Source organism: Thalassophryne amazonica, chromosome 15, assembly GCF_902500255.1.
Source record: "Thalassophryne amazonica chromosome 15, fThaAma1.1, whole genome shotgun sequence".
NCBI lineage: Eukaryota > Metazoa > Chordata > Actinopteri > Batrachoidiformes > Batrachoididae > Thalassophryne > Thalassophryne amazonica.
Genome location: NC_047117.1, coordinates 19294174 through 19318265, shown reverse-complemented (window position 1 = coordinate 19318265; position 24092 = coordinate 19294174). Strand labels below are relative to the sequence as shown.

Here is a 24092-nt window from a genome sequence, read left to right as displayed (position 1 = left end):
GGTGTTTACTTCAGGTTGGCTCGTATGGAAGTGTCTTGCAAGTCTCCGGGGTCAAACAGCTGGGCACCCTTAAGGCCCAGTTCCTCACAGCCTCTCAAGAAAACTGACAGGTTGTCCTGGGACATTCAGCGGGGGACCACAGTCAGACCTGACATTCAAGAAAAGGCTACTTTACACTCAAGTATGCGTCTTACCAGCCCAGCGATTGGAGTGTGCAGTCTGTTGATCTTTTTCACCAGCCCTGGTTTGATGGCACTCAGCAGTCTGCATGAAACAGAGACAGAGATTTATCCAATAACCTTGTTTATCTTGTCTAAATTAGTGCCACCTCAGCAAAATGTGAACAGGCGTGATAAGACAGACTTACTCGCACAACAGGATACCGTTCTCCAAAGCACTGCGGAAGTCTTTGTCGCCAAATCTCTTCCCTGTTACAGCCTGGGGAAGAGGGATGGGCAGGAGAACACGTGTAGCCATGAATAAAACTTGGGTTTAGTGTCGAACACAATGAAACCAACTAACAACGATAATGGAGAAGCTGTTGATAGAGCTACATCACTAGACACAAGTTCACGGTAAAGCGGAACAGAGAAAGACTTCCATAAAACAATACTGATCAAATGTCGGCTCAAGTCACATCCTCCTTATAAGAAAACGAGGCAACGGTACCCGTGGGCATGAGACAGTAATGGTCAAGGTAGTTTGATATTTGAGCCCAATAACATTGACCTTCACCCAAATGGGTGACCTCATACTGACCTTACTGGGGCAATTCTAGAATCCAATTGAGTGTGTGCTGCATTTGGTGCAAATGGGGTTGAAAATTCAATTGCCTTGACCTTCGCCATGATTAATTTCTTAATAGTAATTTCAGCACCAACCTTCATTGACATACCAAGTTTGGCAGAAATAATTGTGAAAACTAATTTTTTTCCTTTTTATGATTTGTTGGAGTCACAAAATTTATTTATTTTAGAGTGGGTGACTTTAATAAAAAAAAAAAAACATTTTAGATGAGTGTTTAATCAACTTTCTTCAGACAAGGGGGTGGGGTGATGCTCGTGGTGCAGCATGTGGATACGGTGTGTTTGTGTGTATATCCACAGCAGGTTAAATGTAATGAACACATTACTATTTTTCTCAGGAGATATACAAGGTCTATTATATAAGAAACCGACACTTTTATTTTATTTTTTTTAACTATATGGATTTGAATGACGTGCGATTACACCAATCATGCTTGAACCCTCGTGCACATGCGTGAGTTTTTTCCACGCGTGTCGCTGACGTCATTTCCCTGTGGGCAGGCCTTGAGTGAGATGTGGTCCAGCCCTCTCGGCTGAATTCCTTTGTTTCACACGCTGCTCGAGACGGCGCGTGTTGCTTTATCAAAATTTTTTCTGGACCCGTGAGGAATATCCGAGTGGACACTATTCGAGAAATTCAGCTGGTTTTCGGTGAAAAGTTTAATGGCTGATGAGAGATTATGGGGTGTTTCTGTCGCTGTAAGGACTTCCCACGGAGCGGGACGTCGCGCAGCGCTTCCAGGCGCCGTCGTCGGCCTGTTTCGAACTGAAAACATCCTAATTTAAGGCTTAATTCACCCAGGACGTCGTGAGAGAACAGAGAAGATTCAGAAGAGGCCGGCATGAGGACTTTATGCGGACATTCCACTGTTTGACATTTTTTAATGAAAGACGTGTGCGCAAATACACCGAGTCGTTTCCGTGACGACTCGGCGAATCTGTGTGCGCCGCGACAGGAAAAGCACCTCCGTGTTGAAAACCATTTGTAAAATTCAGGCGGCTTTTGATGGCTTTCAACAAGTGAGTAACTGAGAAATTGTTTAACAGCTTGGGCATGTTCCAACTTGCCCGTTAAGGTTTCCAACGGAGGTGTTTTTCCTGTCGCGACCCCCCACGGTCGGGTCCGGCCCGACATGCGACTCTGCCCGCACGTTCTTTCATTACAAAATGTCCGTTAACAATGGAATGTCCGAATAAACTCCTCATGCCGACTACTTCCGAAAGTTTTCTGTTCTCTGACGACTTCCTGGGTCAACAGAGCCTGAAATGTGGAAGTTTTCAACTTGAAACGGCGGGACGCTGCCGCCTCGAAGCGCAGATCGCCGTCAGGCGCCGTGGGCCGTCCTTAAAGCAACACTTACAGACCAAAATCTCTCATCAGCCGTTAAAATTTTTACCGAAAACCAGATGAATTTATCGAATGGTGTCCACTCAGTTGTACCTTACAGTTTTGAAAAAATTTTGATCAAACAAAGCAGCAGTCTCTGAGCCATTCCTAAACAATGAAAAAAAAAAAAAAAAAAAAAAAAAAAAAAAAAAAAAAAAAAAAATCGACGAGAGGGTGGGCGACTCCTCACTCAAAGACTGCCCACAGGCAAATGACGTAACCGACAGGTGTGAAAAAACTCTTGCATGCCCACGAGGGTTCAAGCATGTCTGATGTAATCACACGTGATTCAAATCCATATGGTTTTTGAAAAAAATAATAAGGTCGGATACTTTTCTAATAGACCTCGTATTTCTAAAGGTACTACTGACATGGAATTTCACCAGATGTCAGTAACAATCAAAGTAATCCACACATACAAAGAAATCAAACAAGAGATTTTCATAAATTATGTGTAATAATGTGAAATGGCACAGGAAAAAAGCATTGAACACCTGAAGAAAGGGAGGTGCAAAAAGGCATGGTAAGCCAAGACACTAGCTGAATACTGAAAGGTCAAAGGCGCTGAAAGTGCTTTGAGCGTCTGATGCAGATGGAAAAGCGCTATATAAATGAAGTCAAGTTAAAACTATCAGAAATTATAAAGCAATCCTGCTCCTTGTCAATGCAAATTAATATAAGCTAGTTTAGCCCCTACTGATGATTTATTTTATTTCATTTATACAGCACCAAATCACAACAAAGCTGCCTCAAAGCACTTCACATAAGTAAGGTCTAACCTTACCGAACCCTTGTCAAGTGCGCTACCGACACACTTGACAATACAAATATACAGGAAATTTTGGCAGACCATGCTGGTGTCGAAGACGGGAGGGTGGCTGGGGGGGGGGGGGGGGGGGGGGGGGGGGGGGGGGGGGGGGGGGGGGGGGGTGGGGTAGAGAGGAAGGGGGAGGGGTTGAGTCCGTAGATCACGTCTATTTCATGACCATTACAGAAGAAGCCACCCACTCCCACTTCTGGATGGAGCCGCACCCCAGACAGAGAGAGAGAGAGAGAGAGAGAGAAAAAAAAACAGAATCAGGCAGCAGAAAAACAAAGGTATAATTTGTCAGCAGATGGCCTATAAAAAGGTGTCTCATTAGGAAGGTGCCACACAAGAACCATAAAGAGAAAGAATTTTGACCTTTGACCACAGAGATTTTATGCTTTCCCAAAACAAATCCTTTAAGGGGAATTCTGGGGTCAATCTACAGTACATACACAGAGCAAGTGTGGCAGAAATGGGAAGAAGTACCTCAATACCGTAGTGGAACATGCGTGTGCACACAAGCGCACGTACGCACACACACACAAAAATTGTACTGACATGCCAGACCACTGAAAGTGTTTTCTACTGCACCTCACTGTCCCAGACAGAAAAAACATCACCCTACCTTCATAACTTCCAGACTTTGGCCACGTTGGCTATTTAAAAAGGTGTTTTTATTCCTTAGCTTTAACTCAGAATGACAGTTCTTGTGCAATTGTGTCTCTTGTTACGTCTTTTGTTTGTATTTGTTGTTGTTTTCTTGCTTTATCTGCTGTGGACCATTTTGTTACACACTGCCACTTTTAAAGAATGCTCGATAAATACAGCTGCATTGGATTCTTCCAATATAGTGCTTTAAATAAAATTAGAACATAATGTTCTGTGTCATATTTTCCCAAACACAACCCACACATACAGTATACAACAGCAGCTTCCAAGGCTCCACAATCCTCAAACCTACACAAAAGTGTTAAATCCATTCCGTACAGTGTGTGCAAAGGATTCGGGAAACAATCCGAGACAGAAACTACCAGCAACACAAGACTACCCACACACTTTTTTTTTCTTTTTTCTGAAGCTGTTGTGTAACCAGCAGCCAAAGATGAATGGAAAAGATCAGTTTGACTGATTCCCATTTAGACATTTAATCCAGATTACAGTACAGATTACAAACAGCAGACTAACTGTGACCGCAGGCACATGCACACTCTGTCAGTGTACTCCTTATACTGCAAATGGAGATAATGTGGTTACTCAATTATTAAATAAATAAACTACAGTAAGAATTAGCCCTAAGTGTGCTTTTATTAGCATTAATCTCAAATGAAAATGTTTTATAATCAGGACCATCTTGTATTCAGGCCAATGTGGCAATAACTTTATCAAACAAAAATGCAAAATATCTCTGGATTTGACCTTCTTAATTATGATATTGTCCTTTTCTGTGATTTATGTAATTGTAAATTAAGCATCTTTGTCTTTTTAATTTGCAATCCAACAAACATTTTACACCTTACATCAAACGATGAGAAACCATAACACGTTTCTTATCATTTTCTTATGTTTTATGTTAAACAACAGAAAAAATAAGTGTCAGCATTTTTACAAAAACAGCTTGAAAAACAGGGATAGTCTTGTGGTCAGGGCAATATAAGATAGCTCAGTGTGGGTTGAGACTTAAGTGCTCCCTGCCCAGGAGGACGTGACAGTGCTAAATAAAGTAGTGATAATAATAATAAGAAGAAAAAAATGTAATAACTGAAGTTATAAACTCAGGTCTTTTCTTGTATTTCATTATATTAATTACTTTTTATGACATTCAAAGCTGTTTTTATTAAATAGTACTGTTCATGTTGCAATTTAATCGGACACTGTTTTCTTTCAGGACCATGGGCAAAAGATCCATATTTTCATTGCTCTTTAAGTTCTTTTCAAAAATGGAAAGTAATGTTTAGGTAAATGAGTCACTAAATAGTTCACATTCAAACAGTCCAGAAATGTTTAAAACCATTTAGTTTACGCACCTCCAGAAATGTGGTCATAACATGAATGCAAGTTTTCAGGGGCAGGACTAGAAAATGTTTTTTTTTTTTGTTTTTTGGGGGGGGTGGGGGGGTGGTTTACATAACATTCATTTTCTAACCCAGTTTATTCCAATTAAATGTCACAAAAAGGGGAGGCAGAGCCTACAAAAGCAGACATTGGGCGAGAACATCCTGGGCAGGCCAACAGTCTATCACAGGGCTGCCTGACACAAACAGACAAATGAATTCACACACTTGCTCACAACTACAGTAAATTTAAAGTCATCAATTCACCTAACCTGCATGTCTTTAGAAGTATGTGTGTGTGTGTGTGGGGGGGGGGGGGGGGGGGGGGGGGGGCAGAGCACCCAGAGGGAAGCCACGCAAACACGTGAAGAACATGCAAACTCAAGGTCTCAAACCTGGGACCTTCTTTCTGTGAGACAACAGTGCTAAACACTAATCCACTGTGTTGCCGAGCGACAGATTCTCAGTAATAACAACAACAACAACAACAACATGATATTACTGTAACTTACAAGTTAAATGTAAGAAATTCATTTTTATTTTCGTTCTGAAAAGGCACCAGAAGCTGTCTACAGATAGGAATTCAAAATATTGTCGGATTGGCCCACCAAACCCCAGTGGGGGGGGGCGCACTCTCCCCCACAAATGCACAATCCCTTCCTTAATGAAATCCTGCACAGAGCCACTTCAGCAGACAGTGTGAGTGACCTTTGACACAGACCGTAGCAGTGATCCAACACTTTCACTGCATCACAGAACTGGACGTAAAGTATTTCACATCATGCTTCATCTGGATTTTTTTTTCTTAGCGGCTCTCTTCACTAAAACTTGTGTTTCATCTTCTTTCTATACCACTTTCAGCATGCATAAGAGAAAAAGCACACAGATGTGGATGTTGCATCTGCAGCTGTGAGTCAAGATCTTTGTGTTGTGGAAGAGATCAGCAGGTGCTTCTCATCTCTTTCGTGTCTTTCATCACTCAGATCAGGGTTTTTTTTTAAAGCACTGACAACATGGTCATGCATAATTCAGTTATATTGTAGAGCACTGTGTCGAGAAGAAAAGCCAGAATACCACGTTGATACTGTCGGGTCAGCATGAGGATAAAGAGCTGCAAACAACACATAAGGTTAATGACGTTACTGCGAAAACACCAATTAGTGAAATTGTGGGCATGAGTCAGCTTATGAACATTTCATCAGAGCAAAAAAGAAAAAAAGTGATATTTGCGTGGGGATGTGTGTGTGTGTGTGTGTGTGTGTGTTATGCCAGTATTCATGTCTGTGACATAAACTGAGCCAAAGGACACAGGAGTATTTTGGTGCCAGTAACAGTAATTTGACTCTTGCCGCCTGCCGCCCTCACAGCGCATGTCTCCACTCGGTCTGGGTGAATGTTAGCAGCAGATACCATTTAAATCTTGTGGTGTGCTCATGTTGGGGCCGATCGAGGACAAGCAAAAGTTGGTCATAATGTAATTTATATTAACAAGCAGAAATACCTGGTCAGAATGCACAATGCTAAAAAGATTAAAAAAAAATAAATCCAGTGTGTTGCTGCAGCTAATGTGAAGGTCTGCTTTTTTTTACCATCTAATTACAAATATCCATAATAGTATGGCTTGTTGCGTGGTTAACTCTCTGAACAAATCATCTATGATGGGGAGTAGAGGGGAAACTGTACTTGCATCAAGTATCTCTACTACTCTCTACTTGCATCGGTGCTTGCATCAAGTGAAATTGTTGTGTGATGTAATTTTGGATGCTAATGGTGTGGCCATTTGTAGAAGCCATTGATAGCTCTATGACATTAGGTCATTAATCCACAAATACTGATGAAATAAGCGGGTCATAATTTTTAATGCCCACACTAAACCAAACACTTATGGGAACCACCGTGAAACCCCCCAAAATATGGTTTAACAAACAACTCAATAAATGTTAGCCTGTTAGCTGAGGTTGTTGGTAAGATGCTAATAGCATTAGCATTTGTAGCAGCTATCAGTAGCTTGTGAACCTTAGGGCCCAGTCATATCTTGACGGTTCAGCCAACGTATGCCGACTTATGAAAAATGCATCATGGTTATGCAGCTGTCACACCATGATGATTTAGCCACATGCTGACAGCCCCGTTTCAACCTAGCAGTACCGGTACAGCACAGTATGGTCCAGGTCAAAACAGTCAGATGCTTGGTTTGCGTTTCCATCGCCGGCAGAACCCTTTGGTTTGGCAGGCATAACACAAATATTGACAAACACATCACTGAGCATGTGTACATTGTTGTGCAGACTCCGCTCCACGTGGAAGCCAAACAGAGTAATTTAGCATTTTTTAAATTTAATTTAATTTTTGTCTTGGTGGATCATCTAATATATAAAGCTGACCGTGCATGTGTGTATGTGTGCGTGTATGTTCGCTATGCACAGCCAAAGTAATTAAGCAATCCACACCAAACTTGATATGGTGACTGGGGGCACCAAGGGGGAGGTCACTGGGGCCCTTAGGTTAAAAGTGTACATGCACAAACCTGATATATGAGCCTTATATATTAAATCACGACCCGCTCACTGGAGCCCTTATTTTCACAGTTCACGTGGTACTCAGGTCAGGTAGCAAGCATCACACTTTACTTACTACGTAGTAGCAGCTGGCTAGGGTGCACTTTAATTACAATCTGAACAGGCCAGTGCACGAAATTCTTCTCCATTACCCATGCATGGAACAGGTAACTCACCTAGTGGGATTTACATTCATCGCATGCAGAATGCTGAAGAGTCAACTGATGTCTGTGATAAATGCTGGCGTGCATGAATGAGCCGCTGTGACTCTTAACTTTTAAAATAATTGAATTTTGTTGTTGTGACACAAAGCGCTGGTGTCCTCTCGTTCAGGCTGAGAGATGCACAAAACACAGAGGGACTTCTTCTAAAATGCTATGTTTCTTCAGCCACGACAAGCAAGTAAAGTATTTTCAGATGTCATTTTCCACAATCAGGACACTTTATGTGGACAAGTTTTCATCAGGATGCGATGATGAATCTGACTGAAACGAACAGGTAAGATTAAGACTTTATATTTACTCTGTGAGTGAATGGTTTTAATATTTGAAACACTCTGAACTGTTTGCATGATGACTGCACCATTCAGTTGCTCAGCCAATCAGTGGACAGTATTAATGGACGCACTTATGAGCTATTTACAAGAAACGTGTGTCAACAATTGCATAACTTACCTACAACTTATGGCCCGAATATGCGGGACATATGAGACATACGCTGGCATGCGTCGAAAATATTGTGCATTCCCACTCAAACAAACACTGCACAGGCACAAATTAGATATTTCTGTATAATCAAAATGTGAAGTGCATATTTTTTGGCAGAATTCCCACAGTCATCACTGGCTGATCTCAGGATGCGTGGGAGAAAACAGGCAGGATCAGGTTCCTGTGGACAGTCGTGATCCAGCCTGTAATATCCCCCCTTGAAAATTTAACACCAGCTACCACTGCATAAGAGTCAAAACAAAGGTGACCACATGTGGTTTGCAGCCCTGATTTACACCGTTTCAAACACTGCACAACGGCTGACTGAACAAGACTCTGTCCATCCATCACCACAGAACCATGAAGGGGTTCACATTTAAAACAATTCCAAACTTTAAGACAAGTTTTTAGGGGTATAACAATTTGGAAATGAATACCCACATCACACAAGTGAAGGAGTTCAAGTACCTCGGGGTCTTGCTCAGGAGTGAGGGGACAATAGAGCGTGAGATTGGCCGGAGAATTGGTGCAGCAGGGACGGTATTGCAGTCACTCTACTGTACTGTAACAAAAGGGAGCTGAGACAAAAGACGAAGCTCTCGTTCTACTGGTCAATCTTAGTTCCTACTCTCACCTATGGTCATGAGGGTAAGGTCATGACCGAAAGAACTAGACTGCGGGTACAAGCGGCTGAGATGGGTTTCCTCAGGATGGTGGTTGGTGTCTCCCTTAGAGATAAGGTGAGAAGCTCGGTCATCCGTGAGGAGCTCGGAGAAGAGCTGCTGCTCCTTCACATTGAGAGAAGTCAGCTGAGGTGGTTCGGGCATCTGGCAAGGATGCCCCCTGGGCACCTCCCTAGGAAGGTGTTCCAGGCACGTCCAGCTGGGAGGAGACCTCAGGATAGACCCAGGACTGGTGGAGAGATTATAGAGAGACGAGGGGGTTACTGTGACCCGGGAAAGGGAAGTTTGGGGTTCCCAGCAGGAGCTGTTACCCCCGAAACCTTATCCCGGCTAAGCAGTTGAAGATGTATGTATATATGCATGTGTACCTACATTAAACAAACAATTAAATCAGACTGCATCGTATCAGAATCAAATTGATCCATACTAAAAAGTATCGTTACTGAATCGTGTCGCTGCTTACGTATACACGTGTATCATTTTTATTACGGGGAGATGCACAGCACTATCATGTTTCGTCCCCACTCCTCCCTTCTTGTGAAAATCAGCGACACAGCTACCATGCATGTGGTGTGTGACAGGTTTTATGGACACTGGTCTGTTTTACAAGAGTTTCAGACAGTCAATTGACCCTTATATCACACGATCAGTGAGGGAGCATTTCATGAACAAAGCACAAACTATATCTCAGGAGGGAGGGCGTGGGGGTTACTCATTTATTTATCAGGGTGGGGGACAGAACAGCTTTTGTCATGTTGATACTTGACAGGCATCAAAATCTGAACAGGTGAGATTCTGACATCTGATACCTTTTGCTGACAACCCTGATATCTGGTCAACTGAAGGACACATGACAGACAAGAAGAGAGAGAGAGAGAGAGAGAGAGAGAGAGAGAGAGAGAGAGAGAGAGAGAGAGAGAGAGAGAGAGAGAGAGAGAGAAAGAAAATCAATCAGATAAATCAGACATGGTAAGGGGTAAACACAGAGAGATAAAGTCTTAATCTTGTATTGTGCCCTGAAGGATGACTTTAATCTGGCTCTAAATATTTAACCAGGGTGATCAGACAACAGACAGAAATCTTCTTGGTATTTGAGATCTGATATCTATTCCAGATGAAACCCAAAAACCATTTTCTTTACTGTACTTGTTTTAAAATAGTTAATGCGCATAAAACAGTGGATATTATTTGGCATGCCAGTGAAATCACTGTATGAAATTTTTGAAATACATTTATCTAATGTGACCAAAAATAAATAAATAAAAAATCAATTTTGAACATGAGGAGTTAAAAAGGGGCATGCTTTCTTATTAAATTAGCTTTTCTACTTGATTACATACTGAAAAATTAATAACAACCTGAAAGAACTTGAGGGTACTCAGAGTGTATACGTCATTAAAATATGTTAATGTCCTTTTAAGGCAGCGGTTGCCAAACTTTTTGTAGGAACCTCCTTTTGTAGATAAAAATATTTTTGAGTCCCCCAACACGCATATACACATCCTGTGCATCGTGCATATTATTTTTATTTTATTAATTTATTTCTCGCAAACTTTGTCCCATATTCTGGTAGCAGTACTCATGCATGATCATCATCAGTGTTGCCACATACAGCTGACGGTTTCCAGCCCAAGAGCTGTTAAACGAGTCTGCTGGTTCACACAACACAACCACAGTTTAAACACATTTTTTGTGACTGTTAATGGGCGTCTTTGAGCAAAAATTATAGCAAGCTAGATATCTATAAGAAAAGTATTTAACAGGTGTTTTGTCTCATGGGTGTTGCTCCGCAGAACAGGGAAACATGGCACTTTGATCATCTCAACCTCAACGGTGCCCCAAATGATTGTTAATTTTCAAATTAAGAGGTATTTGCCATTATTTTATCTGCATTACGTTTCCCTTGTGCTACCATTATGTCAGAAGAATATTTCTGGCTTGATTTCTCATGCTGTTGATAGCATTACACAATCCATATCATGGAACCCAATCACACTGGTTATGTGTAAGTGATTTAAAAAAAAAAAACAAACATTAATATATTATAAAATAAGCTTTACGAAAAAAAAAAAATAGGAGGATGCGGACTTTACCCCGGATGCCCTCTGGTGGCCATTTTTGGCCACTGAAAACATCGCTGAACTCAATACAAATACAATAAAGTCAATTTAATGTACAATGGCTCATTGCAGGTCAGCTTGGTGTAAAAACCTCATCATTCCAGGCAATGACAGCTGTCTGTTAGAAGCTAGTTCGAGACAAAACCAAACCAGCTGATTTCAATAGACAATCAACACAGCCCGAGTGCGTTTCCAGCAAGCAGCCAGTCGCGGAACCACGAATTCTCACCTTCGGATTCGCCACTTCACTGGAAGTGACGTGTACCCATGCCCTTCTAGGCATAAGCTGTACCTTAGCCAAGTTCATTTGCACATTTATAGACATTACAGAATTTTGCATGTAAAAATTAAGAATGAGAAGAAGAAGAAGAAGTAGAACAGCCTCTTTACTGTCATTGTACAGGGTGTCCCAAAAAGTGCCAGAATTTCTTCTGATGTAGTTTGACACTGATCCAATGAGGATGCCGCTTACAATCCGGCAAAAAGTGAAACTGGTGGAATTCTACTTTGAGACCACATCAATCGTGCACATATTGAGCACATCTTGTGAATGCCATAACTCTTACAAACCAAGGTGAAATTAGAAATGAACACCAGAGGGGCCTGGGGACCAACAACAGATGTAGAGACGCTGCCTTGGTCAGGGGCAGAGAAAGGAGCAGACCCTAAATAAACATGTTTTTGATTGTGGGAGGAAACCGGAGCCCCTGGAGAAAAAACACATGCAGACACGAGGAGAACACGCAAACTCCACACAGAAAGGGCGGGAAGCCATCCCATGACCTTCTTACTGTGAGGCACCAGTGCTAACCACGAAGACACCGTGCCGATAAAAATCGATAAATTCACCCTCTCACTGTCTGACTTTACAGACAGACAGCTGGATGTGTAGAAAGGTCGGCAATAATCTGCCTTGAATGGTTGGGACATCTGGCTCACTCTCTCTCACACACACACACACACACAACACACACAAAAACACACACAAACACACACACACAAACACACACACACACACACACCACACCACACACACACACACACACACACACACACACACACACACACACACACACACACAACACACACACACACACACACATTCCTTAATTCCCTCTATGCCAGACAAACTCCCCGTCTGACTGCAGCGGTCAATTGCTGTGTGATAAAGTTAATCTCTCTGCGCCTTTACCCTGGAGAATGTCATGTCCCACAGAGTTAAAAACACCTGTAACTTTGTATTTCAGATACACTAATCCATGCCTGTCTCTTCTACAAACAGATTAAAGAGTCGTGTTTGTGCCAGGCCAGCTTCCTGGTCGATTGTGTGTGGTGATATATACCCTACTGCCCCCTGGAAAGAGTGACATCTGAGTCTGTCCATGTTGTGTTCCTATAGCAACCTAAGTCACCCAACCAGGGCGTGTCTGAGGAGTGGGTGAGCAGGACCGCGGACAGATGACTGCATGGGTGCAGTCTCTCAGAGGCAAAAAAAATGCACCGACTGAAAGTTATGCACAGGGCATAGGGTGACATGATCAACCCTGAATTATCCCCACCTGTGACGGCATGTAAATACACACCTAGAAATAGAGTCAGACTTACCACTCCGAAAATAACAGGCAGGAAGTCAAAGCAGGAGGAAGACCGAAATTAGGATTTAAACCCCCGCTCAAAGTCGATGTATGCAAAGGGGTGCCCGAACAGTTCACCCCATATGTCTGGTTCAAGTGCAAGTGTAAAGCTCTAACACTGCATTTCTGACTTGTGAAAGAATAAGTGGACTTCACTGTGTTTTGTAAATTGCCAGTCTGACATTACAAAGTGTTTCATAGCTACCTTGATACTTGTATATGCGACGCAGCAAGATGGCGCAAACTTTTTTTTTTTTTTCTGCTCGCCACAGCCAACGCTGATCTATCCAAAATATGGGAATGGGATTGCCAGTATGCATACCGGACATCTTATACCAATACTTCAATACCGTGATCCGGCATAGACCTCCATTATATAGACCAAACAGTTTTCTTTGTGTCTGGCTGCAAACATTGATTATTTCTGCTGTGAAGTTGTACATTTTAACATGGGGTTCCAATTTGACTGACTAAACTCAAGTGGCCATCCCCAGCTTTTAACAGTGTGCAGTAAAACAGTATGCATAAACAAAAAGGATGTCAATCAAGTGAGATTAAGTGTGTCCTCTGGTAAAATAGGATGTTGAAAGTCAGTATTTTTTCAGTATTTGATATGCAGCACGTCCAAATCTCAACATATTTTAGACAGGAAATTGTTGCCCTGACAGCCACAGCAAACTAGCAATAGGTCATAATGCAGCTCTGCAGGCAAATCATGATTCACCGCTCAGGCTTACACACAGTCAGAGGAGTTTTTAGCCGACGGACTAAAACACAAATCATAATCGCATCTGCTGCATTCAAATGATGGTAAAGCAGCATCTCGTGCATGAACGTTGACCCACTTTTCTAACCATGGTAACCGCTGTTATACCAAATTTTGAGATACATCAGAGTATGATTAGAGGAATTCTGGCCCTTTCTGTGAAATCTTACAATACTGGACTGAAATTTGAAAATAAATAAATAATGGTGTGTTCAGAACAGAAGCACATTTAAATTCTCAGACTTCCACCAAAGAAGGATCTGTCACCAACTCACACCTCTACTCAACCCATCATGATTATGAGCAGGAAGAGGAGCTATTGGGCACCGCAGTCTCGTTTGAGGGCAGACACGAAAGGGGTAAAATATGACGCATATGATTTAATTTCTCAACTTCTGGGGAAAAAAAAAACACTATTTTCTCTGCATTTGTGGGCAAATTACATGCAAACAAAGTGAAAATGCAAAGAAAAAGTTCCGATGTGGTGGAAAGTGGACATGTGTTGCGGTTTGTTTATGACCTGGAGCTCAAACATGTCAAGGCGGTTTTGCAGGTGAGAGAATGCAGCTCCTCTGATTAGCTGTGTAGGCCAACACTTACCGACACGGCGTCTCCCATCTGCCTAGTTTTTCCTTCTCCACTGGGAACCGAGAAAAAAAAAAAAAAAAAAAAAAAACTTTTGCGACTGCTTCTGTGATTGCAGCCGAAAACAAAACAGCACACCGTTTTTTTATGTGAAGTTATGCTGTGTATATATTGCACAGTGGGAGCGGAGGTCAAATCCCGCAATATCACACAGGCTTCAAATGAGACTGTGGTGCCATATAGGACATGTGTAGAGGTCTTTTTTGTTATATTTTTAGTAGAGCCCGACCGATTTGGATTTTTTGAGGCCGATGCCGATAACCATATTTGGATGAAAAAAATGCCGATAATCGATAAATCGGCTGATTTGCAGATAGCCGATAAATCAGCCAATATTTTTTTTTAAATGAATAAAATGTTCTTTTTTGGACCCTTAACAAAAAAGGTATGAGCTAAAAGCTGAAGCTTTGTCCTCATATTGATTAACTTTATAACAGAGAAGAATTTTCAAGTTAAAAAAATGCAATCAAGCATTAAACCTTTGTGAAATTAGTAAATACATATCCTTAAAAAGAGTTGTGAAATACATCTGATCTTGTACCTCTTGTTGCTGCACTGAATATAGGTTCAGGATAAGGATATAGATCTTATAAACTTACTTGTATGCTTTTGTCAGCGATCAGGTGCAGTTGTGACGGTGATGAAACATTTGAGCAGGGGTGTAAGCAGCTCTCAGTTGAACGGAATCAGAGCTCCATGTAATGGACAAACGGTTTTGCAAGGACAATTTACATTGCCGACACAAACATTATTTCAGTAACTGTTCTGTTTTATGAGAAATTATCGGCGTTCTGTCGGCAAAATTTCACTTTGAAAAGGGCTTATATCGGCCGATATATCGGTCGGGCTCTAATTTTTAGCTACCAAAGTTAATTTTGAAGATGATTTAGATTGTAGACTTGAATTTGACAGTATTTACCATACATACATAAATTTGTTCTTTCGGCTGCTCCTGTTAGGGGTCACCACAGCAGGTCAACCATTTCCATCTCACCCTGTCCTCTGTATCTTCCTCTGTCACACCAACTACATGCATATTCTCCCTCAGCACATCCATAAACCTCATCTTTGGCCTCCCTTTTCTCATTCTGCTTGGTGGCTCCATCCTCAGCATCCTTCTCTGTATACGGTGCGTCCAGAAAGTATTCACAGCGCTTCACTTTTTCCCGATTTTGTTATATTACAGCCTTATTCCAAAATGGATGAAATTCAATGTTTTTCCTCAAAATTCTACACAAAATGCCCCAAAATAACAATCTGAAAAAGTTTTTTTTTTTTTAGATTTTGCAAATTTATTAAAAATAAAAAACTAAGGAGTCACATGTACGTAATTATTCACAGCCTTTGCCATGAAGCTCCACTGATCATCCTTGAGATGTTTCTACAGCTTAACTGGAGTCCACCTGGGGTAAATTCAGTTGACTGGACATGATTTGGAAAGACACACACCTGACTACATATAAGGTCCTACAGTTGACAGTGCATGTCGAGCACAAACCAAGTATGAAGTCAAAGGAATTGTCTGTAAACCTCAGAGACGTGATTGTCTCGAGGCACAAAGGAGAAGGGTACAGAAACATTTCTGCTGCTTTGAAGGTCCCAATGAGCACAGTGACCTGCATCATTATAAAGAGCAGAAGTTCAGATTCACCAGAACTCTTCCTAGAGTTGGCCGCCCATCTAAACTGAGTGATCAGGGGAGAAGAGCCTTAGTCAGGGAGCTGACCAAGAACCCGATGGTCACTCTGTCAGAGCTCCAGCATTCCTCTGTGGAGAGAGGAGAACCTTCCAGTGGACAACCATCTCTGCATCCACCAATCAGGCCTGTATGGCTTAGAGTGGCCAGATGGAAGCCTCTCCTTAGTGAAAGGCCCATGGAAGCCCACCTGGAGTTTGCCAAAAGGCAGCGGACTCTCAGCCCATAAGAAACAAAATTCTCTGGTCTGATGAGACAAGATTAACTCTTTGGTGTGCTATGCCAGGCGTCATGTTTGGAGGAAACAGGCACTATCCTTCAGTTGAAGCATGGTGGTTGGGCAGCATCACACTGGGGGATGTTTTTCAGCAGCAGGAAAAGGGAGACTAGTCAGCACTGAGGGACAGATGAACGCAGCAATGTACAGAGACATCCTGGATGAAAACCTGCTGCAGAGCGCTCTTGACCTCAGACTGGGATGACGGTTCATCTTTCAGCAGGACAATGACCCTAAGCACACAGCCAAGATATCAAGGAGTGGCTCGGGAAACTAGTCCTTGAGTTGGGCCACTCAAGGACAACTATGTGCTTGAGTGGCCCAACCAGAGCCCAGACCTGAATCTGACTGAACATCTCTGGAGAGATCTGAAAATGGCTGTGCACTGACGCTCCCCATCCAACCTGATGGAGCTTGAGAGGTGCTGCAAAAAGGAATGGGCAAAAACTGCCCAAAGATAGGTGCACCAAACTTGTGGCATCATATTCAAGAAGACTTGTGGCTGTAACTGCTGCCAAAGGTGCATCAACAAAGAATTAAGCAAAGGGTGTGAACACTTACAGTATGTGCATGTGATTTCTTAGTTTTTTTATTTTTTATAAATTTGCAAAAATTAAAAACAAAAAAACAACCCTTTTTTCATGTTGTCATTAGAGGTGTGTGAGTAGAGTTTTGAGAGAAAAAAATAATTTACTCAATTTTGGAATAAGACTGCAACGTTACAAAATGTGGAAAAGTGAAGCACTGTGAATACTTCCCAGATGCAGTTTATACCCTGGGTCCCTCCTCTGCGCACGTCCAAACCATCTCAGTCTTGCCTCCCTAACTTTGTCTCCAAACCGTAAGACCTGAGCTGTTCCTCTGATATGTTCATTCCTAATCCAGTCTATCCTCCTCACTCCCAAAGAAAATCACAGCATCTTCAGCTCTGCCGCCTGTCTTTTTGTCTCTAAGCTATAACTGATCTCACTACTGTCTCATAGACTTTCCCCTTAACTCCTGCAGATATCCTGTCACAAGTCACTTCACTCCCAAGTATTTCAACTCATCTTCTTGCACCACTTCTACTCCTTGTAACCACACTGTTCCACCAGCCTCCCTCTCATTCACACACAGGTACTTAATCTTTCTCTGATTGACTTTCATTCCCCTTCTCTCCAGAGTGTATCTCCATGTCTCCAGTTTAGACTCCTAGGAGTCTAAAGTGGAGATCTCACTACAGATCACAATGTCATCAGCAATCATACATAAACACAATATATATTGCCTCAGTAACTGCTGGCAGCACCATCAGAGGAGCTAACATTGGCAAATTACTGATACCTGCCAATCACATGCCAACGGTTGCTAACATACCAAATTAAATAACACTAAAATTTCACTCAACATGAAACACCGGAGCACTGACTTCTCATATGGTACATTAGTACATTAGCATGGTACATTAGCAGTCATAGAGCGCGAGAAGGGGTACACCAGGGACAGGACGCCCAGTCTGTCGCAGGGCCACAAATAGACAAAGAAACACAGACACACCCCACACAACACCTACGGACAATTTCTTAAAGAGTCCAATCCACCTAACCCGCATGTCTTTGATGGGGGAGGAAACCGGAGCACCGGAGGAAACCCACGCAAACATGGGGAGAACATGCAAACTCCACACAGAAAGGCCACGAGAATTGAACCCATGATCTTCTCGCTGTGAGGCATCAGTGCTAACCACTAAGCCACTGTGCTGCCCCCACTTGTATAATATGACCTAAAAATCATTGTATATGGCGATTTAGATGTTGTGTACAGTTTATGAACCGAGACAAAAACGGATTTTTGACACTCCCTGAATCTAACCATTTCGAGAAGGATGACACACACTTCTGGTGTAGTTACGGCACTCTACACCACCTGCCCAGCAACCTTGCAAATTAATTCATCTTAATTGATTTAGGATTCAAGATAAGGTTGAATTTTTGTCAACTATATAATAAGTTTGAAAATTTAAACAATACTTCAACTTCATGGAATCTTGTGCAGCAGCAAAATTCTGTTACCCATGTGAAGTGCCTTGACGCAGCATTGTTGTGATTTGCCACTAGTAAAAGTAAGTCCCTTCGGCTGCTCCCTTGTTTGCACACGGGCTTGCCACAGCAAATCCAACATGGATCTGCATATGAATTGGCACAGGTTTTACGCCGGATGCCCTTCCTGACGCAACTCCACATTACATGGAGAAATGTGGCGGGGTGGGATTTGAACCCGGAACCTTCTGCACTGAAACCAAGCGCAACCACTGGCCACAAATTGAACTGACATGGTCCAATTCAGCAATATTTCCAGTATGCAAACTGCATGAAGCATGATCACATCTATAGTTCATCCACAGCTAGATCTGTAAAGATTTCAATGCTGTGATTCGGTGTTTGCAGAAAATCTTCAGCACCACCATACAGTTAAGTGTATGCAGGCTGGAAATCTGATCACCATCAGACACGTGTTGGCAGAGTGTTGGTAATTTATAAACCTGCAGAATTATGCACTCCATCAGAATGCTCATTTGCACACCTGTAACACCACGGATCAATGGAGTGTTTTCCCATTTTTGGTCTCACAGAATCAACGTTAAAAACTGGGGCGACACCGCTTTTGCAGCAGCCATCCCTCAAAATAAACAACTACGTCACAGAATCTGATGGGTAACATAATTTGGTGCAACACCGGAATCCCCCACGCGCCCTAAAAGGGGGCGTTCCACACAAAATGTAACATTTGTGGGTTTAATTCGGCGTGGTTCTGAAGTTTTTACACCCCCTCCGCGCAAGACAGTTTAATTAAATTAAACGTCATGTTTTTTTTTTTATCCCTAGCTGTAACCTGAGATCAGCGTTGCCCCCCAACAGGTGACGGTACACCGCGCTGCCGCCGTGTCATGTGTTCGTATCCGGGGTTATGGGACACAAACGTGTGACCCGTCGGTGTCCGGTGCTGCCGCAGCAGGCCTCTGGCTTACCTCGATCCATTTCTGCGCCTCCTGACACGCTGGTTCGGGCTGGTTCGGCTCCACCGACTCCGCTTCGTCCCGCGGGGCGCTCGGAGTGCCGCAACCAGCAGCGGGACTCGCCATCAGGCAGGAATCAACACCGGGCGGGGTTCTGTTGCGGTCCCTGCTGCGGGTGACCCGTTATCCGCCTTCTCAAACTCACAGCTCCGTGCGCACTGCCTGCCGTAGATGTGTCGTGCTCCGCGCGCGCACACCGTGGGCACGAGGATGCAGGAGAGAGACTCGCGCGCCAGGTGCTAAAATAAGGATTCACCGGCGAGCCGCGCGAGGCTGTCCTCTGACCGCGCGAGCGCGCATTTCCAGAGGCGGGAACGCGCAGACTGGAATCTGCGTGGGGGGGGTCGAAAGAGATGGAAGAGATACAGGAGCGGGAACGAGATTGAGGGGTTGCAAAAGACGAGGTTTATTTCAAAGTTCAGATGGAAGTAGATGTTTGTGGACACAGAGGACAGGATTTTATGTTTAAACCACTCCCGAAATACTCAACACCAGCCGTTCCCAAATTTAAGAATCCAGGGGCGCACTTTGAAATTGGAAAATCTTCTGGGGCCCACCCCAACTTTTTGTTCAATCACTTCTAATTATAAATAATTTGAAACAGTGTCATTTTCACAAGCAAGGGTTGTATTTAATGTTTTCATTTAGCTTTCGAAATATTTCAAACCTTTAGTCATTTTCCAAAGTTAATTAGGTTGAAAGTATCAGCGCCTTTCTCAAAGTGTTGGCCGTGTCCCCCCTGGTGGGCCATGAAGGTACTACAGGTACTGCAAAAATAATCAAACGTCTGCTTTTCAATTTTTGGTAGGGGTGGTGTTAAGTTTAAAATTACCTAAAATATTTTATTTGTAAGCACAATCAGAAGCAGTTCTTTTGAAAGTGTTATTACTTCTAATCAATTGAAATATTTTAACAAGACTATAAAGTTTAAAATTACATTTTTCAAGAATGTGTGAAATTTTGACTCACTGGTGCAATATTGAAAAATGTTTCTCACAGTGCAAAAAAAAAAAAAAAAAAAGGACATCCACACCTTACTTTTTCAGCATCAGGATCAGGTTCAGAACTTCTCAATCACCCCTTGTACTTTGACTTCTATTTCGCTGTAGACAAGATCGTTCATGTTTTGTGTGGTCAACTTCACTTGGTAATCTACATTCCTGCATTTCTGGTTTGCAACACGTCCAACAATGTTGGGATGGGGTCAATTTAAAGGTAGTAATGAGGTTTTTTTTTTTAATGATACAGTATTTTTTGAAAAAGGTGATAACAGATTTTAATCATGATTTGTACAAAAGCATTGTCCATGACAGTTTTTGAGGAAGAGATGGACAGAAAATGCAGTTTGTCAAAAATTACAGAAAGATTAGAAAGGATTTTCACATTTCTCCCTCTACAGTGTATATTATTAAACTATTCAAGGAATCTGGAGGAATTTCAGTGAGTAAAGGGCAAGGACACAAACAAACTTAACACCTATGATCTCTGATCCCTCAGACAGCACTGCATTAAGAACTGTCATTCATCAATAGCTGATATAACCACATAGACAATGGATTACCTTCAGAAACCTTTAAGCACTACAATACCAAGTTAAATGCAAATTCAACTTTAAACTTTACTATGCATGAAAGCTTTATGTTAACTTTGTGCAGAAGCAGTGTTGACCACTCTAGGCTCAGTCGCATCTGGGTTGGACCATCACTATGGAAATGTGTATATTTCCCTAGTTGCAGGGCCACACTTCAAAACAAACCTTGTTCCAATGCTGGTCAACTTCAGTCCATAAGACAGGTGTAAACAGCCACCAAAGGCCAGCATTCAGTCATGCATGGCCGTTCACAACACCACCTTTGGCAGAAGTGATTTGCAAGGACAAGCATATTCTATTACAGTAACGTTTCCTCTTTTAACTGTGAAATTGACACTATAGCCTCAAAGTCAGAGCTCTAAACCCACCTGTACCACAATTTACTTGTACCGTGGGGTTTCATTAGTGACAGCATCTGGTGTAAAACGTGGCAAAATATTGTGGCAATCAGAAGAAATATGAAGAGCAAAGCTTAGTATATTTTACACCAAGGGAGTAGAATATGTTTGTTAGAATGACCTTACAAGGTCTCATTCCCTGGTGCATCAGTGCAGATTTGCAAACAAGTGATTGAGTCTATGGCAAGATGTTCAGCTTTGTACTGCAGCAGATTGGCATAGCCACATTTTGCCTGCAAGAGCATGATCTTGAAAGGGTTGTATGCATCCTTTAACTGAAAGCCATTACATAACTTTAGTCAACTAGCACACTCCTCCACTCTAATGATAAACTACTTCAAGCTGATTAGGGTTTAATACTTTGAAGAGGTTTGTGCAGCACGTTCTGGACCAGTTATAAATGGATGTGGGACAGTGCCCTTTTCCTAGGCAGAGCAACCCCAATTTAACCCATCCTTGCCAAAGGACATTTGTCAAGCCTTCTGCAGAGTTATGTGTACACACAGGTGCATTTTTGGAGCACAACTCGGCCACTGCTCTTCTCCATGTTGTTTTAGGATGTCTTTGTTTCCAGTTGTAGACCATCTCAGGCAGCCGCGGGCATCAGTGTTCCATGAAGGACCAAGTTGGTTCAGGTTTTTCTTGCTTTCAATCACCTCAGCAGGTGATTTCACAGATGACCAGAACTTGCTCCATGGTAAAACCTGCACCGTCTTGGCCCTTCATGGCACACTGATGCCCACCCCTGACCTAAGGGTTAAATAGACAGGTAAATGGACTGCATTTATGTAGCGCTGTTCCATCTGCATCAGACACTCAAAACACTTTACACATCACTGCCTCACATTCACGAAGTAAGGCTTTTGCCATGCAAGGTGCCCACGACACACCGGGAGCAACTAGGGGCTCCCAATGGTATCCCAGTGGTAACCGTTGTTACCATTGGGATCTGGTCCTAGCCACCTCAAGTGCTGATATTTAATTTTCACACCATACCATGAGATTTGTTCTTCCAGTAGAGCTCATTGGAGACCTTTTTTGGGACTGATTATCCCACATATTCTTCTTAGACATCCATTTAAAAAAAACATCCAGTAATGTCATGTCACTTTGGACAAGACAGACTTCACACAACTATTATACCACCATGTCTTGGTTTGGAAACCGTATATTGGTCACCCTGTCTGGTAAATGCACTGAGTGTTCCTTCATCTTGCTTTGATGTCTTTGCTGGCAGGTATCTATATTGATAAGCTTCCCAGATCACTAAATTCTGACACTGACTGGTGTGTGTGTTGAGCTGATGCACATCACTTTAGTTTTACAGGGGTTGATGTATGTCTGTCTGCCATCTTCAGTAGATGTCAAGATCTTCTAGCTGAGAATCAAATAACCATTTTTTAAAAATGGAATTTTCATGAGTATTTTACCCCTGCGACCCGATGCCGGATAAGCAGATGAAGATGTACGAGTATGTATGAATATTTTACCTTATATTGTGATAAAGCAATTGAAGTTTCTTGTCCAAGTACACAGACAGGTAACGTGACCAAGAACTACATATTTGAGGACGGCACACTGTAGTAATGTTGCTTGAGTTGAGAAATGGCTTGGGAACCTCCACATGGTTAATAGCAGATGATTTGACGGTAAGATCAATATTGGGCAAGTCTGCCTATTTATCAATGAAAGAAGGATTTCGACAACAAGCAGAGTAATGTCTCGAGTATTTTTGGAAACGTCTCTGCTTGTACCATTTGAAATTTTCCCAATGAAATATTCTGTTCTGCTCCACTCAAAGGTCCAGCTAGTTTTGGATCACTGAAGCTTGCAGTACTTTGCAAATACAACAAAAAATACAAAGCTAATTGACATTGTTGCTCAACTCATCTGAGACGAGTGATTATTCCTCAGTATGTGACTCCTTACCACTTAAAACCATTCACACAACCTCAGTCTTCCTTAGTCAACTGCCTGTTTGAATTCAGATATTTTTCAAATATAGTTAGGTACTTTATTCCCGAGTCTCGTTTACTATCTCGTGTCCATGAAAGTACTATTGTGACTTTGTATTACTGCTTTTAATGAAGTCTGTTTGCAGTTTTCATTCTGCAGGAATGATATTGAAGGTGGCAGGTTTGATTGACACTCCAAAATATTCCAGACCATTCACTGTCAACATACTGCTCAAACCCCACATTTCATGTTCAAACAAGTCCCTCGCCCTCGCTAAAATTTTAGATCATATGACCTGTCTGCTGTCCTGTTACACGCTGGCAGGACATTGACCTTTCCGATGTGACAAAACTAGAATCATAGAGCTTTGTTTAAAGTGATCTTGACCACTGTCAAGACTTAGTGCTAAAGGTGGACCAAATCCACTGAGAACCTTTTGGATGAAAAAAAAAAAAAAAAAAAAAAAAAAAAAATTACATTTAAGGTACATTTCAGACAGACCTTAATTCTTCATTGATATTATCTTGCTTACATCCATAAACAGTTAGAGACTAGAGCGTACACCCCCAGCAATTATAATGCATCAATAAATTTAACTGTCACATCACAATTCCATTACAGAAGATAATTTTTAGTAATGAAAGCATTTGTAAGCTGTAAAGCCACCAATGAGGTGACGTCCCTGAGACAAACAGGTTTGTCAACATTACTGGTTTAGCAGGTGTGGTGGCCAAATGGTTAATGCACTTGGTTTCAGTGCAGAAGGTTCCAGGTTCAAATCCCACCCCTGCCACATTTCTCCATCTCAATGTGGAGTTGCGTGAGGAAGGGCAGCCGGCGTAAAACCTATGCCAATTCAACATGCTGATCCATCTTGGATTTGCTGTGGTGACCGAGTGCAAACAAAGGAGCAGCCGAAGGGACTTACTAGAAGGTCAAGAATATATGTCAAAC

General features: G+C 42.2%; 1 protein-coding gene across 4 annotated transcripts in view; it reads right to left on the bottom strand.

Annotated features, from left to right (window-relative positions):
* limch1a (LIM and calponin homology domains 1a) overlaps window positions 1-19443 on the bottom strand; it is a 58682-nt gene extending 39239 nt beyond the window's left edge. For 3 of the 4 annotated variants that reach the window (XM_034189284.1, XM_034189286.1, XM_034189285.1), the window contains exons 1-4: window positions 19146-19443; window positions 368-438; window positions 195-264; window positions 10-116 (exon numbers count right to left, since the gene is read on the bottom strand). In XM_034189284.1, coding sequence (XP_034045175.1) covers window positions 10-116; window positions 195-264; window positions 368-438; window positions 19146-19259 — 362 coding nt within the window. In that variant the 5' untranslated portion in view covers window positions 19260-19443. The remainder of the gene's footprint in view (window positions 1-9; window positions 117-194; window positions 265-367; window positions 439-19145) is intronic. The other variant, XM_034189287.1, reaches the window with a different exon arrangement.
* Window positions 19444-24092: the final 4649 nt, after the last annotated feature.